General features: G+C 49.1%; 1 protein-coding gene across 1 annotated transcript; it reads right to left on the bottom strand.

The window, feature by feature from the left end:
- Positions 1-3750: 3750 nt before the first annotated feature.
- CAPN5 (calpain 5) lies at positions 3751-13030 on the bottom strand. Its single transcript, XM_010012180.1, has 11 exons — positions 13022-13030; positions 12585-12793; positions 11987-12179; positions 11222-11415; positions 10486-10563; positions 9598-9793; positions 8520-8642; positions 7837-8033; positions 7400-7521; positions 4294-4430; positions 3751-3989 (listed from the first exon to the last, which is right to left on the bottom strand). Exons 1-11 carry the CDS (start codon positions 13028-13030, stop codon positions 3807-3809), a joined length of 1641 nt encoding a protein of 546 aa, XP_010010482.1. The 3' UTR covers positions 3751-3806.
- Positions 13031-17679: the final 4649 nt, after the last annotated feature.

Genomic DNA, 17679 nt, shown 5'->3' with positions numbered 1-17679 from the left:
GGATGCTCCTTTCTCTGTCTAGTAACTTGTGACACATTTTATCCCAGGGGATGATCCCACCCCACAATAAAAGGCCTTCTTCCAGAGGCCTGCTCCAGGCTTTTGAGGGTGGGCTGCAGAAGGACACAGCTCCTCCATGCTGCCAAGACCTGGAGCACAGGCAGGTGCTGAAGCTGGGGGCTGGAAACCAAGATGGGAGCATGGACACAAGATCCTAGCACCAGCATTTTGGGATGGTGTGTTACAGCAGCAAGACCAAAGACTCCAATGGGCAGGGACAGGCTTTTGGCTTTCCAGATGCTCCCAATGTGCTGGTTTGTTCTCTGATGGAAAGCAATCCACAAATCACATCCTCCTGCTGCTTTGCCCATAATCTTTTCCTTCTTAGCATCCTGCAGGGCAAGTGAGGCTCAAAACCCCAACTTCCCTGCATTGTGTTGACTCTGAGGCATAGGATACAAAGGGTTTATAGTCAAAGGAGGTCACCCTTCCCCTCCTTGCCTCTTCCCGATGAACACGAGTGTAACCTTGTGTGATACCTTCATCTGCAGATCACTTTGCCTCGGTCTCAAAGTCCAGAGAGAGAAGAATTTGAATGGAGTTTAGTGAATCAAGCAAACAAAAAAGGCTGCGCAGAGCCACCTTCTGCCCACCAAAAGCACTCAGGAAGAACACAGCAGCTTAAAGGCTGAATAAAATATACACAATTTATTTATAGGAGGTTTACAGCTGTACAACGTTGGCTTTCTGTTTGGACCACCCTCTGAACTTGTGCAGCTTGACACATCAGTGCCTTTGGAGATGAAGACAAGTCAGCCTGTTTTTAACATGCAGACATCAAAAAGAGATGGATTTCACCGAGTGTAAGTGCAGGCTACTTGCAACCATTGAAATGATTAACAAAAGACATGGAAAAGAAATCATGGACATGCCCTACAGCACCTGGGAGGGAGTGGGAAGTGCTTGTCAGACCTGCCCTCCTCTCAGACATAAAGTACTTCTCTTTACTTCATTCAAAGAGAAAAGGTACCAGTGGTGGGAATGGCATTTGAATAACTGCCCTCCCTCACCTGCTCTACAAACAAGGGAAGAAAGCAAGCAACAAAGGTAATTCTTGTAATTCCATTGGGAATGTTGGGGAAGGCTCCTGGACTAACTTTCCAAAAGTTTTTGGGGAAAACCAAGAACGAGTATTACTGATATTAAGACATTTTGGTCCTGATATACTGATATTTTAGAGGAAGCTGTGAAAAAAGCTGCCTTTCCTCTCTTTATGGCTTGATTCTCTGTAGGAAGGAAGGAGGCTGCTCATGGGTACCAGGGCATGGCTTCTCCTCAGCAAGCTTCAGCGCCATTCCCTGGGGATCATGGTGTGGTTTGGCACATGTCAGGGCACTCCTGGCCAAATAGGTCTCCTTTGCTGAAGCTATCAGTAGCCTGGTTTACTGACGAAACAAGGCTCATGCAGGCAGGCTGGCTGTCCCCCATCTGCTGCCAATGGTGCAAAGCTCCTGTGATGGTGCTGTGATGCTCTCCTTTAGCTAAACAGCTCTTCTCCCTGCCAGGAGAAGTATCTCTAAAGGGGGCTACAAGGATGCTGGAGAAGGACTCATCATCAGGGACCATAGTGATGGGACAAGGGGTGATGGGTTCAAACTGAAACAAGGGAGATTTAGGTTAGACATAAGGCAGAAGCTCTTCCCTGTGAGGGTGCTGAGACGCTGGCACAGGGTGCCCAGAGAAGCTGTGGCTGCCCCATCCCTGGCAGTGTTCAAGGCCAGGTTGGACACAGGGGCTTGGAGCAACCTGCTCTAGTGGAAGGTGTCCCTGCCCGGGGCAGGGGTTGGAGCTGGAGGAGCTTTAAGGTCTCTTCCAACACAAACCATTCTGAATTCTATGATTCTATGACCTTTGGGTCAAAGTCTCACTTTGCCAAACTAGGAGCATTTGGGCTGATTCTGCAAGATGCTGATTGAAACCAAGTCCCAGTGATGGCACCTGGAGTTGGAGGATGCTCAGAGCAATCCTGGAATTATTGAGACCTGGAAGGAGCATCCCGTGGGCCACTGCTTGCCTCTAAGTCCTGAAAAACAAGACCTAAATAAGCAATTTGGTCAAACCCCCAATTCTTAACCATCTGAAAGTGAGAAAAGGGTAAAAACAGCCTGCAAAACTCCATGAAGCTGTACCATATGCTCCTGGATGCACCAAGAATTTAGCTGGCGCATAATGTGACTTTGGGGAACACCATGAAACAGACCTAGCACATCTTTAAGGACTTTAAAAACAAATACAGTCTTGCAGCACAAACACGGGCATTTAGTAGGACAAGCAGGAACCCTACTTGCTATGGCAAAAGGAGGCTTTGCTGTTCACTCGTCCTTATCTTACCAAGATTAAATCCTATGCCTTCATTTCCACTTGCATGAGGTGAGTACTTGATAGAAAATCTGACAGAGCAATCCCTTAACTTGCACCATTTTAAAGGCACATGAAGGAAACAAACCCAACCTAGACATGAGAAGGAACTGCTTCGAAACCTGCTGCACCACCAGCCAAGGCTTTGCTGTTCGGCGTGTCTGGGATGGTTCATAAGAAGCCGGATTCTGCCACCCAGTGGAACAAAGATCAACTTCATGGCAAACAGGAGCAGACCATGGCCCTGAGGATGCGTTTTGGGTTGTGCTTGCGAGACCGGCTCTAGCACTGTGCAACTCATCCTCCAGGCCAGGAGACTGGAAAAGGAAAGGCGAGAGATGGACACTGGTATGAATTAAACATTCCCGGCACTGTCAGGCTGCACTGGGAGCAGCGCTCCTCTAGCACAAGCTAAAATCCCACTATTTTACAGAGGAATTTGGGAAAGCGAGGCACTGAGAAATGGTGCAGCAGTAAAAATGGAGCCCACTGAGCAAAGCTCCCCATCCCTTGGACCTGATCATTTGGCCTTCAGAGGAATTGATCTCCTCTTATCTAAACACTGAATGGCCCCAGCAGACAACCCACCCCAGCTACAGGAGTGAGCTCTTGGGATGGGGACTCATGAAGACATGGAGACAGCAGGCACTACGGCAGTTCTAGAGGCACACACAGGAGCTGAGACCAGAATGATTCCAGTTGTCCCATCGTGGTTGTTGGCATCTTCATATCCTTCAGAGTTGCATGGGGTTGAACAAGACTCAAGAAGAGACAAGGCTCAAGAGGAGACAGCTTGCCCCTAAAATGATAGAGCCTTTAACTCGTTACCCCTGTGGATTTGGGATATGGGACTGCCTTGGTGCACCCACCTTCCAGTTGCACTATGCAAACCCATACACAGAGAACATCCAAAAGGCCCCAGTCTCTTTTTCCACTTCTCCTTCACTGAGGTGCCTCCAAAATAAGCAATTAAATGGCAGTTTCAGGGGAGATGACAACTCTTAAACCAAGCAGACACACTGAAGGTGCATTGAAGCAGCTGGTGGGACCACGGTGGCCACACGTGTGCACGGTGGCACGTGTGTGCAGCCTGTGTAAACAAACAGGGCATTGTGCTCTGGCCGTCAGGACACGCGGCGATCCCATGGGACACACGGAGGCGATGGGGGCTGCAGGAGAGAGGACGCCAGCAGAAGGATCATTGTGGTTCCTCAGAAAGGCACCATTTGTCACCATTGAAAACACAAGATTGGCTCCTTTGAGTGGAATGCATGCATAGTCCATATACACTTTGCAGATGGTAGGTAGGCTCTGTGTGTGTGTATATATATGTATGTGTGCAGGTTTATATACACATATGTGGCACCAGAAGAAGAGTCCTTGAGTACTCAGACATTGGTGAGGATGTTACTGCTGAGCAGCCTCACAGCGATGGTTCCAGGAAGATCATTTGATCTCTTGTTCCCCTTGTCCTGGAGGTGCAGTGTGTGCACTGCCTGCCGGTCACTTGGGTCCCCCGTGAGCACCACTTGGCCCAAGAACTCGTCACTTATTAAGTTGTGGTTCCAGATCTGGGGAAACAAAGCAGAAATGAGGGCAGCTCCTTGAGGGATGCAGCCAAGCTTCATGCGCTGGAGAAGGGTTTATTGGGGACCAGCTCTGAGCTGGAGGCATGGAGGTGGTCAAAGTTTGGGGTTCGCTCTGTGAGAGGGGTGAAGGATGTGCATTTAGCAGATGCACATGGTGGTGGGAGGTTGAGCTGCATGCACTGATGATGCTCAGCTGTGGGAAACAGACCTGCTGTGGATAGTGTGAGGAGAGGGCAGTTGGGAGGGTCCAAGTGAAAGAGGGTCTCCATCCTTGGCTCACTGTTACCTGAACAATGATGGGTTGTCCTGGCTTCTTGCGGTAGAAGAGCCCTTTCACATCAAACTCTGGAGACACCGTGTTCTTCTTCACTGGAGAGCGAACTTTCTGCCCTTCACACTTAATGATCACATAAGGGTCAGCTCCTGGGGAGAGAAAAAGGAATTTCTGCTTTGTTGTAGCTCCTGTTACTCCTCAGAGAACTTTTCCAGGGTTGCTATACAGCACTTTGCCTCCATACCCCAACAGAGGAGATGGATATGTGCCAAAGAGCTCATCACACCCCAGATGATGTCCATGAAACTCAGTTGTTTGGCTCAGGCTTACTTCTGTTAGGCACCACTGTCGCTGGACAACAAGTGGTGATGGATTGTTATGAAATAGCCTCTTCCTTGACCTCACATTCTACATAAACACTCTTGCATCACTCCAAATCCTCCTGACCTTTGGGATCAATCTTTAATGGAAGACACCACCCTGCTCAACTCTCCTTTCAGCATTTGCTCTACTGAAGCAGGCAGAAAGCAAGTCATGGACAAGAGAAACAAGCTCACAGAGGTTGTTTCATGCACAAAATCACCAAAAAAGCATGGGTCTTCAAGCTGCAGGAACCCACTTGCACCTCACATACTCCCAAGCCAGGCTAACCTTGGTTTTACTTTAAGGTGATGATGACTAGCTACCTCAGCAGGGACCATGCTCTTCATCCCAATGGACAAACCATGGGCCCATCTTACTCCTAGACTTAGTGAGACTCAAATGCTGCAGGAGCTGTCAGTAAAATGACTAATGTTGGGGTAAGAAAAAGAGGTGGTCAAGGTGATGAGAGATGGTACAATGCTGAGCCAGAGCTAAGTGTCATGATGTGCTCATTTATGAGAGACAAAAATGAGACCATTTGGGCACTGGGAAGGTTTGGTGAGCAGCCAGTGAATGGGGAGCCTTATGATGGCAATGTATTTAAAAGGCTTTTAAAGAGGTGAAGATGGTTCTTCAGTGTTTGCTGTGGGCAAGAATTCAGGGAGAAGATCAAAATGTCAAAAAGGATCATTGGTGATAGTGGGAGATATGGGGAAGAGAAAGATTAGGCATTGAGGGGCAACCATGGGAAATGAGTGGGAACTGGAGAAGGAAGTAAGTGGGAAAGGAATGTTACTGCAATATCCCAGCTGGAGCGAGACAGTCATAGGGAACAAGCAGGCCACAGAGATGAACAGTAAAGTTACCAAGTTTGGAGACTACCATCCCACAGATGGATGGTACCTGAGCTTCCAGGAAAGGGGAAGGGTCCCTCACTAGTGATCATTTTCCCCTTATGAAATGAGTGCTTGTTTTGGGAATTCCAGTAGAGAATGAGCTATTCCTATGGGAATTCCACTCCCAGAATGCATTTTCTTACCATGAGCTATAATGGAAACCCAGACCAGGTGGATGAGTTTTCTTCTCCAAGGGAAATGTGGAAATGAGAAGGAACAAACCACCCCCTTCTGAGGGCCAGGGATTTAAGAACCACATCTCTGATTGCCAGACCACCTCCTTGCTTTCTGTTTGCAAGGACCTGGCTCCCTGGTGAGACACAGCTGCTGGATTTCACAGCTGTTGTTCCAAACTAGCCTTGTCCTTCAGGATGTCCCATTGGATCTTCATATTCCATCAGCTGGAGCCAAATTCCTATCTGGAAATCACTGTTTCCAAACCAGTGTGAAAGGCCTGGACTGGAAGATGAGAGAGATGCTATTGCGCTGGAAAGACCAAACATGCAGCTTTTTGTTGGGAGCTGAACAGCTGGAAAACAGCTGGAAAAAAGCCACTCCCAAGGGCTTCTTGCTGAAAAGTACTGTTTTATGGCTCCAGAATCCATCTTTGTCTCCAGGAAAGATAAATCTTGTTTCTGTGAACAGTTCAGAGACCTTTGGCTACAGATTTCCCTTCATTGCTACAGATACACTGGGATGTTGTGAGTAACCCCAGGAAAAACAACCTCCCTATGGTCAAATTCCCTCCCCAGAAGACAGGATAGAAGGATTCCCTTTGTGGCATGTGGTAAACAAGCAAATGCTTGCTGTAAGGAAGGCTCCTGCTCTTTACTTTCAGGGCTCTAGTGATGCACAGCCCTGACAATAATGTTTGGATGAAAAAAAGTAACTTTTTCACGTAGATCTTTTAAATTTTAAGGTTTTGAGCTTTACACTTTAAATTTGGCTTGGAAGTGCCTGGTTAAACCTTGCCACATCCAACATATGTCCTTGACTCAGGAAGTGGAGGAGAAAGGCTTAGATCTGGTCTGTTCCTTTGGTGAAAAGGCATCTCTAATCACAACCTCTACACCTTTCATCCCTATTTCAATGATCTCCCAGTCCAGGTCTCCACCAGCCCTGGGTTTCTTGGTCCCTAGGATGGACTGAACGTGGGGCTCTTGCCATGAGTTTCTACGTGGCTGCAGAACACAGTGATCCATGGTGCTGCTGCTGCCTTTCATGCAACAGAAGTGTTGGATGTCAAAATTGCATCTGAGCAGGGTAGGAATGAACCTTTAGAGGACCAAGGAGGTAGAAACACGGTGCACAGTGGTGGTGGTGGTGGCTCAGGTCATCTCAGAGGGTTCCTAGGAGCCAAGCATGGAGTGGGACTTACTGGAAAGGCTCTTGATCCACACCATCCCAAAATGAGCTAAATTTGACCTGCTCTCTGCTGAGAGATATTTATCCAGCCTCTGGTGGTGAACACTGCTCCAACACATCAGTCCCATTGCTCCTCTGTCCTTCCTACTAAAAAGCCTTTAAATATGATTCCTGACTTTTAAAGCTACTTATACTCAGGAAGAAAGCCTGGGTTTCTACAGGACCACTGCTAAGGGCATTGGAGAAGTTTTGGGAGGATCTCCCAAGGATCTTACACAGCAGCCTAAATGTAACAGTTCCCAGATCATGTCCACATTGATTCTCCATGGACTTTCTCCTCTGGTGTCTGAATCAGGCACGTTCACTGAAAAACATAGCTGAGAACGTAACAAATCCCAGCAACCTCTCACCTCATGAAGCCACCTCCTCCTCTTCCCACTGGAACAACCACCTCTCAACTCCTACAGGACTGGACAACAGGAAAAGATCAGTACCTCCCTGGGAGTCCTGATTCTTGAGCCCGGCTGCAGCGAGAACATGGATCTGGGATACCACTTGTGGGTAACCACACATCCCACTCCAGCAGGTATGTGGTGGCTCATCCAGTGTCAGCTCTCTGCAAGGAAAGACATGTGTCCTTTGGGAGATTCCCAGTCTTACCCCATGGGCAGGCCAGAGAGTTTGCTCTAGCAGGACAGGAGAACTATGCACTGTCAGATTCTGCTCCTCACTCTGGTCTCCCCCGCTTGGGTTTGGGATGATCTCCCATGTCATGCTCAGGAGAAGAGTGGGAGCTTCTCTGCATGTCTTTTGGCTACCTTTGAAAGGAAACCAAACACCATCTCCAGACAAGCCTATGATCAATTCCAATCAGGAAAACCACACGTCTCCAAATAGCCAGCTCCTCCCCATCACCACTCTTGCTTCTTACCTGCAATCTGAAGGCACATCTGTGAATATCCTGAGAAGGAACTCGCCTACATGACCAGGGTCAAAAGTGGTGGGGATGATGACATAGCGGCCTTCCTTCAGGTCTGTCCTCAGGAAGACACTGCGGGAGTTGATGTAAATGGAGCTGGCCACCTTCTGCTGCAGGGTGTGCATCCGGTAGTTCCTGTTCAGCTCCACCTGGGAAGACACCACAGCGGGATGGTCAGAAGGACAGCACTATGTATGACAATGGATTTGGATCCACCTTGGGGGGCCAGACTGCAGGGATTGAGCCCACAGTGCTGGGAGAGCTGGAGTTGAGGCAACCAGCCAAATGGTCCCAACTGGGCTGGGTGGAAAACTGGATGGGGCTCTCCCAGCTCTGTTGGCTAAAGGATTCTGTCTCTTGCAATAGCTTGACGCTGGGGTCCCAGCAAGCAACACATTAGTCTAATGGGTTTCAGCATCTGGAGGTAACAGACCATTGCTTTTAGCACAAAGAACTTGTCCATGCTGTCACCTCTGAAATCTCTAGAGGGGAGCAGACAGTGCTGAAAGCACCCCAGAGGCACCCAGATAAAGCTTAAATCAACAATACCAATGGTCATGCAGGACTGATGTACCACTCCATCACTAACAAATGTACGGGGGTATTCAGGCCAAGATGCAGGAACCATGCTCTACCTTATGGATATCAAAGCCTATGGCCAAGTTTTCTCCTTTGCCCTCTTTGCGACTCGTCCTTTTTGGCTTCTGCTGGATGGAGATCAGCACTTCATCTTCTGCCTTCTTTACATCAAATATGTACTAGGAACAAAGGAAGGAAGTTAAGGGATGACTTCAACTAAGACACGACCACTGGGTATGGGTGGACACACAGTAGAGTTCTCCTCACCCACCTCACTGCAGAGGCAGCCTGGCTTCAGTACCAGCACTAAGAGCCTATACCCACTCCTCTTGGGAACTAGCATCATCCTGCCAAGACTTTTTTGGCTCCCAGAAAAAGATTGGGAAATCCAGTCTCTCAGTTGCTCATTAGAGTCCAAGGAGTCTAGATGTAGTCTCAGAGCAGAGACTTTCACCCCATGCAGTCTGCCACAAGTCCTCCTATGAGGCATGGAAGGAGGAACCGATGTTCACAGACACCTAAGACTAAGGCTAATACAGAGCTGGAAGTAGGAAACAACTGTCCCACATCCTTGATGACAGCTCCTGTAATGGACCAGACCATTCATCTGGTTGTTAGATGAAGGACTCACAAGAACTTGTCTCATGTTACTGAGAATCACAGTCCAAAGCAGGACAGGAGAGAAGAGCTTGTTCCAGGAGATGAACTTCAGAGCAGGGCCTTTCCTGAAGGAAATGGCCCTAAAGACTACACCTGTCCTGGTGAATTTAATAGTGCCAAGATTTGGCCAAAAGAAGGAATGATCATTCAGACATCCAAATTGTTGGAAATAGCTCTGTTTGACTGGCACCAGCTAACACTGCAACCCTGTGCCACAGTCTGCTGTTTGCTTGCGCCAAGGTGCTCTACACCAGGCACTTGGGTGCAGTCTCCCTCATAACAGGGACAAGGTTAATAGAGTTGGCCTGGATGCAGGTCATGCTGTGCTAGGGGTCTCAGCCAGAGAAAGGCCATGAGCACATTCAATCTACCAGAGGCCTGGTAGCTGTTTTGCTCTTCTAGGTCCCTGTAGGTGATTCAAGCACTTGGAAACACATGTGAAGGCTCTGGAAGATCCTCTGCTCCATCACTCACCTGGGGGTTCTGCAAAAAGGTGTCCTTGTGGTTGATACAGCCTCCACAGCGGTTCTTCAAGGGGTCACTGTTTCTGGTCCATGCCCCGTGTAGCACTGCCTCCTCCCAGGTCTTGTGGATGCTCAGGTAGGACGTGTTGATGAGACGGCACTTGATGATGTCCGTGAAGTATTTGCAGAAATCTTCAAAGGTCATCCTAAGTCAGGACAGGACAGAGCTGGGTTATGCTGCTCCATCCCCCTCAACAGTACACTGAAGGATCATAGAATCATTGGAAAAGACCTTCAAGATCATCAAGTCCAACCTTTACTCCACGACTGCCAAGGCCACCACTAACCCATGTCACTAAGGGCCTCGTCTACACGGTTTGTGAACACTTCCAGGAATGGTGATTCCACCACTTCCCTGGGAAGCCTGTTCTAATACCTGATCACCCTATCGTAGACATAGAGACCATGTGTGAGTAGCCTCTGATGGCTGCTGAATAACAAAAGAGATGGAGACACCTTTCTCCATGTATGCAGTAAATACTTCTTGAGTTTAAACAATACTGTTACATGTTTCAGAGTGGGAGAAGCAAAGCAGTGGCCCTTCCTCCATACATCTTGTATTGAAACAAACGTTGTGAGCATATTAATTCATAAAGGTTCCCAGTACCCTGGTGAAACACCTTGGACCCAGTGTGATACAGAGCAGCTTGCAGTCCTAGGGTGATGGCCATTCAAAGCTAAGACCCATGGACTCAAGAAGGAAGCTTCACTAAAGATCCTAGGGCTTGGAAGACTGTTTGTTCTTGATAGCTGTGCACATGGAGATGACTCACATGCTTCATGGGGTGAGAGGACTTTGTGGGCATGGCCCATGGTGACAACCCCAGGAAGGACTCACCAGAACTCTCCATCGTCTTCCACCGTCATCCCCATCTTCTCTCTTTCACTTTTACTCACTTTCTGCCACTCCTCAGAGCTGTGGGAAGAGTTCAGGATCATTAGAGTGAAGACAAGGGGACACACAGGAACTCAAGAGGCCACTTGGCCTCAGCAGATCTGCCAAGGGCACAATGCCTGTATAAGGCTCCAGCAATGCAACCAGTCCCCACACTGCTCTGGTTAGTTCATCTTTCAAACATGAGGGGAGTGCAGCATGGCCTGGAGCTTCCTAACCAGTGGACCTGAATCCAGCTTGGCGAGACTTTGGCCAATACAATCTCAACTCTATCAGTGGTTCTTCATCCCACCCACTGACACCACAGAAGTCAGTGGTGGCAGAGATTGATTCTGTTGGGTGCTATTTTTGCTGGAACAAGACTGGGAGCAGAACAGTGAGCTATAATCATCCTGTACCAGTGTGAATGTAGAGTATTACACACTTGCAGTATCACCACAACACCCACCAGAGCATTAATGAGAAGGTTTGCCAAGCTCAACCACCCTCCTGCTGACCTCCAGGACCCCAAGCAAGGAATGAATCCACCCCAGTGAAATAGTAGGTTTAGGACAGCATCCCAATACGACGTTATCCTATAGGTGTGGATGTAGTCAAAGTGTCTCATGTCTCAAGCCTTGCTCCGACCCAGCTTTTCCCCCCTCCAGCAGAGGTGCTGCTGCTCCCCCTCCTAACTCACGTGTCACTCCAAGGTCCGTTCCACTCCCGCTCGCCCCACGGGTTGCGCATGCGGATCATGTCCAGCTTCTCCGACTTGAAGAAGGACAGGAGGCCATGGCCCAGGCGGACCTTCCGCACGTCCGTCACCGCGTACGCGTGGCCCTTCACCAGCCCACAGGCCAGGCGGGCCTCCATGTCTGCTGCTGAGGTGGCCTGGGCATGGGGACACAGACACTGCTTGCACCAAGGGGATGTGATCGCCTTTGCAGGGACTACATGGGGCTTGGAGCAACCTGCTCTAGTGGAAGGTGTCCCTGCCCATCGCAGGGGGTTGGAACTGGATGAGCTTTAAGGTCCCTTCAACCCAAATCATCCTATGATTCTATGATTTTAGGTGCTAGGTCCTTCCTGGTCTTCATCTGCTGCATGAGGCCTCTGAGCAGCCATACTGCCAACCAATAAAGTTCATTCTACTGGTTGTAATGGGAGGTTTGGCACCCAGTGTTTGTAGAGATGTCCACACACAGACACCAAAACATCTTTCTCTGGAAGTGAATCCCCTCCTAACATTTAAAGGGTGGTGGGATGAACCTGGGCTTTTTGACATAGCAATGAGGAACAAAGAGGGCTGGCATCCAGGCTTAGCTCCTTTTGCCATCCATAAGTAGGAACCCTTCGCCGTAATTTATCTGATCTAATTTAGAAGTCTCACACAATATAAGACACCTGCACCCTCAAATGCCTGTTCCCATGAGACTGTGACCACACAGGTAACATTGCTTACTTTGATGGAGCAGCTAATGAGGCCTCCTCGGTTGTGCACCTTCAACACACGCTCAAAGAGGAGGTTTCGCTTGGCTTCATCAGCAATGTAGTCCCCTTCTGTTAGGTCAATAGGTTCAGAGACCCCACCAGTGAAGTCTACCAGGGCATCAGCTGTGTTGCCTCCATCCAGGGCCTCATAACAGCCTGACAGCCTGAAAGAGGGTGACAGGGATGGCACAACACTGGCTTGACATTTGAAGGGGTTTGGGAGAGTTCTTGGGGCAGGCTGGAGAACAGAGATCCATAACAAAATGGGTGAAGATAGCAAAGTAGAAAGAAAATGTAAGACCCATGATGCATACAGCACTCTTGCTGTCATGGGACAAAGCAATGGGAACTTGAAACCTCTAGGATAGGTATTACTTAAACTAATGTGGAGTTGGAAGATCTTTTGCTAGAAGGGTTTTCTCCTCACAGTCTTTGTCTGTTTGAGATATGTTCTACTTCCTCTTAGGAAACCTTTTGTTGCTACTGGTGCAAACCAACTGATGAATGAACAGAGAGGAAAAGCAGGGTACCCCGGGCTCAGTTTGTCCTGCCACTGCTCAGGTACCTACTTGGCATAAGCCTTCTCCACCAAGGCGCACCAGAACTCGTTCTTGGAGTTGGAGTGGCAGTAGATGAGTTGGTTGTGGAGTGTGGGCAGGCGGTCATCGATCACCACGTCCAGCCACTGGCCGAAACGCCAGAACTGGAAGTGGAAGATCCCCACATAGTTCTCGGGTTTCTCAGAATTCCACTCCTGCTCCTTCCAGTCTGGGATGACCTGCAAGAGAGAAGGCACATGCACCCCGGTTTATGTGCTGGGTTTGACTCTCATCCTGGGACTAACACAGACAGGATCAAAGACAAGGAAGAGCATGAGGTGGATGGACTTGCTTACATCTCGTTGGGGACAGTTTCTGGACCTGGTTCTTCTAATGCAGACGAGATTAACATGTACTGGAACAGCTCAGACTTTGATGGAGCTAAAGATCCTTGTCCTCTTTCTTACCTTGAACATCTGCTGCCATCTACTGCTGTAGACAGGCTATTGGGGCAGATGGTTCTTAGTCTGATCAGAGACGGTTATTTTTATGACCACATTTCTGTTAACTTCATTGTCAGTCGGGTACCACTAAGTGAAGGCACCTTCTTTGATGCTGTTACTTGATTCTGGTGTGACTTGCCTGGCCCAAGGGTAAGTGTTGTATTCATCTACCTGGTGGCAATGAACCAGACACACTGTGTACATCTACTCTGATAAATAAAAGTGGGAATAGCGAGATTCCCATGCCCACAACATCTCCATTCTTCCCTGTCAAGAGCTACCATATTTATCCAAGCAAGGATGGGGAAAAGAGAGCCTGGGGGGAAAGAAACCCTAAAGCGGCTGAGCGGTTGAAAGAGTGCAGGTTTGATGTCACCTCCATCTGCATTGCCAGTGGGACAAGCATGAGCCAAAGTCCATAGTCCTTTGTGGCTGCAGATGTCACCAGCTTTGCTTTGGATGGAAAATCCACCCAACAGATGGGACAGAAATGGGCACAGCCATGCACAGATGCTACATCTAGCAAGATCTGCAGTGCCAGGACATAGAGGCACACAGCAAGGAACTGCCCCACCACAGCTTAGCTTTTGTTGAAGGTGAAGGCAGCGTGGCTCCACTTCATGGCCAGGGTAGGCTGTGAGGTCATGTATAGATAAAGTAGTTGATAGTTGACAGGTACTGACCAATTCAGCTGCATTAATGTGAACAACTGCCCACACCTTTGCTTCTTACCAGCTCCCAAAGCACCATGACCTGAGCAAGGAACAATCCCAACATTCCTAAGGGAAGAATTATGTTCCAATATGCCAAATAATCACTGTACTGTGGACACAACAGTGAGTGTCGGGGTAGAATAGGACAGGACACAGCTACATCACATGGTAAGAGGCTCTTCAGGAAGCCCTGTGCCATTGTGAGACCCCCTTCACTGTGCCTTGGCCCTTGTCTAGTTGCCAGAACCTTCTGCTTTTATCTTTTGGCTGCTGTCACAAAGCCACAACCCTGCAGATATATTTCTCTCTGGAGAGTCCACTGACTCCTTAACTATGAGCAACAATCCAGCCTGCAGCTTTTAATGCTCCAAGGCTGCAATATTAATGATGCCCTCGACCCCCCAAACTCACTGGCACTCCTGAGTTGTCTGATCAATAGAAGAAGAGCAGACAGAGCCATGGAAAAGAGCTGCTTTTGGAGGGTTTGGTGTTTTCCAGGAGTGCTAACAGCCATGTCCCAGACTCCCGCTGGGAGAGTGCCAGGCAAGGTCAGACAAGCTTCCATCAGTCCCCATCGATTCCCTCCTGACTGGAGCTCATCCTAATGAATTGTCATAGAGGACCATTGTGCTAATCAATTTGCTGTTAATGTGGGCTTAGAAATGATGATGGCATTGATCAGAGGCAGCAGAGCAAGCTTCCAGCTGGCTGGTCTGAGACTTGCCATTACTGTCAGTGGTGGCAGAAGATACCAGTCCCCACCATCCTCCTCCAACCCTTCATTTGGGAACAGCACTGAAAACACCCTCTGCTGCTGAAGGCAGCAAAAGTGGTTGGATCACTAGACCAGGATCCAGGACTGGTTGTATTTCTACACCAACCCAAGGGCAATGAGAGGAGCCTGATCTTCAGAGCTTGATCTCCAGAGCCCAATCTGCCATCAACGTGCCAAAGGGCAAGGTGTGAGCTCAAACACCAGGTTCTTCCACCAGAGCACAGCATCCCACCCAGGCCAAGGATCCCTTCAGTTGCTTCACCCCGTGACCAAGTCAAGGTGTCTGTGACTCCCCTGGCTGTAGGGGAGAGGTGGCAGCTATGGATGTGGTGCCTACTGGGACAACCCCTGCCTGTGACCTGACACTGCCTATTACCTGTAGGATTAACATGGGGCACATCTACAACTCCCAGCAGCAGCTGGACCCCTCATGGAGATCATGCAGCTGAGGTCCACAGCTCCCACCTACTCCCAGGAAACCTCCTCCAACATCTCCATCCCTCCTCAGTGGATGCTGGAGAGCATGCCATGGATCACCCATCCCAGGATCCCACTGAGTCCTGGACTCAACTTGGTTGGGTGACACTGAGGCAGTGGAAATACTGGTCCCCACCATCCTCATTCACCCAAATGTGCTGCTTTTTGCTTAGGGGCTCCCAAAATCTGGAGCTGTGACACCCTTCAATGGGACAAATTTACAGTGAAAGGGATCAGAAACAGATAAATGGGGAGCCCAGAAACACCAGATTCTTTTCCCCAAGCTGGTTTAGGGCTAAAGAGTGGCTAATGAAGAGGAAAGGCACCTGTGATCCTGGAGAAACATCCCTGCTCAGAAGTAGGAATTGGTAGGTGCTGATTCCTCCAAGTAGGGGGTCTTCTGCTGGGAACTTGCCAGCTCAGGAAGGGGAGGGAAAGACCCAGCTGTACCATGTGCTGAACCATGGTACAAACCAGGATGAAATTCCCCTGGGAGACGGGACAGAGTGGTGTATCTGAAAGCCTTTATGGGATGCTGAACCTGTGTAGGAAGAGTTCCAGTGACTGGTATAAAAAGACTCATTTTCCCTGCACTTAATCTTCCCTCCCTTTCCATGAGGGAGATCTCCCACTCCTAGCTCTGATGGAAAGGAGGATCCACCTGAGGATCATTTCCCTTCCTCTGCCCAGCTTCCAACCCCTTCCCAAACCACACAAACCTGCCAAATGCTCCATTAAGCCCCTTGAAACAAGAGAAAAGAAGGTAAATGTTCATTTTACTGTTTACAGGACATTAAAAGGTGCTCAGAAATACCAACAGCGAGTTTGAAATTGGTGGGTGGTGCTTTATTGTGTGCAGGATTAGAATAAGAAGACATGCACAGCCTTGGTCCTTAAGGGGAACCCTGTTGACCAGGCTTTTATTTACTGTGGTACATCAATACCCAGTGAGGTATCTGCAGCAAGAACTCTACCCCAGCAGCCAGCAGCATAGCAATGGTACAGCATGAGACCTGGAATGCAAAAACCCCTCAGGGTGTTGGAAGTGGCTCCTGCTATTGGGTCTGATGTGGTTTGTAGTCAGGAGCAATGCTCTGGGATATACAAGCAGGGGTCTCCTATGGGAAAGTCTGCAAGGACTCTAGAAGTGGGTTTGGTCCACAGTGGGTCCATGCTATGGCCAAGAAGGGATCATAGAATGGTTTGGGTTGAAGGGACCTTAAAGCTCATCCAGTTCCAACCCCAGGGACACCTTCCACTAGAGCAGGTTGCTCCAAGCCCCTGTGTCCAACCTGGCCTTGAAAATTCCAGGGATGGGATGAATCCATTTTTACCTCTCCTCACTGGAGTCCAGCATTTCTTGGGATCTAAACGAAGACATTAACCTCTCTGGCAACATCCATGGTCGTATGGTTTGGTGGTAGTTGAGCTTTGCTTGTGAGCAAGACTCAAAGCTCCCACCATCTCTCCAGCCAGTAGCTGATCTTCCTCCTTTCCTTCTCCTCTTCACCTGGCATAGCTTGTGCTTATCATTTTATACACTATTGTGCTGAGGAGGGCATGGAGTCTGCATCTCTGGGGGCTTTGAAGAGGTTGGACTCTTTGGGGGATGGTCCATGTAAGTCAGCAGGCCATGGGTACAAAATCACCTTGTCCTGGCTTTCCCATCACTGCCCTTTCCTTACACAGCTTAGGATAATCTCAGACCATACCTTGAGGAGCACTCACCACATTGGACTGAAATCTTAGTAAAGAACCAATTGTAGTAATACTTGATTCTTTCAAAGGATTGTTCTATACTTGGGTCTCAAGAAGCTTCATAAAGAATCCCCCACTTTTCGGTGGAGTGAAAGAGAACGTCCAAAGTCATTAGTTTATTTACAGCCATAGAACAAGCCAGACACAAACCACCTTCCTGCTCCTAAACTTGCTTCTCCCCTCTGCTCCCATGGCCACCCAGACACCATTCCCTGCCTCAGCAGTTGCAGAGGGTAGGAGACAGCAGGTTCCTGCTCTGTGGTTTGCAATGTGCTCTGCAGCCTCACAGCTCTACACACGCTTCAAAATAGACCCATTCATGGGTGCTTTAAGGCCACAGCAAGGCACAGATTGCTTTTGCTGCAGGGCAGTCACTGCTGGCTCGTACCTAGAGCCTGCTCTGAGCTGCTGGCTTGCTTGCCCTGCTCTGCACACACAGAAACACTCCAACCCATCTGAGGACCAACAGTGTCCTTGCAGCCCAAGGTGAGCAACGTGTTGCAGTACACCTCCCCACAGTGACCCCCAGCAAGAAATGGTGGTGGCTGTCAGAGCAGGGATGCTCCATCCTCCCTGCACCAGTTTGTCCAGTGTGTTTGCCATCTGCAGAACATAGTGTCCAAATGTACTTCAGCTTCACAGCAAGCTGATCCTCCATGGGACTGGCCTTCAGAGACACCAAGCAGCGACACCATTCAGCATCCTTGCAAGGAGAAGCACTCCATCTCAAACAAGCCTGCCCTTTGCAATAGATAGGATGGAAACTGGAATCCAGGGCTCTCTCCAGGTTGTCTCTCCTGTGCCCAGAATGGCAATTTCATGTTTTTCCATCAGGCTTTTGCTGGGCACTTGCCACATTTGGAGGGCTTAGAGCAACCTCATGTTTCCAAGCCAGCAAG

The sequence above is a fragment of the Nestor notabilis genome, unplaced genomic scaffold (assembly GCF_000696875.1).
Source record: "Nestor notabilis isolate BGI_N333 unplaced genomic scaffold, ASM69687v1 scaffold17733, whole genome shotgun sequence".
Taxonomy (NCBI): Eukaryota; Metazoa; Chordata; class Aves; order Psittaciformes; family Psittacidae; genus Nestor; species Nestor notabilis.
This window is presented reverse-complemented; position numbering and strand designations above follow the sequence as displayed.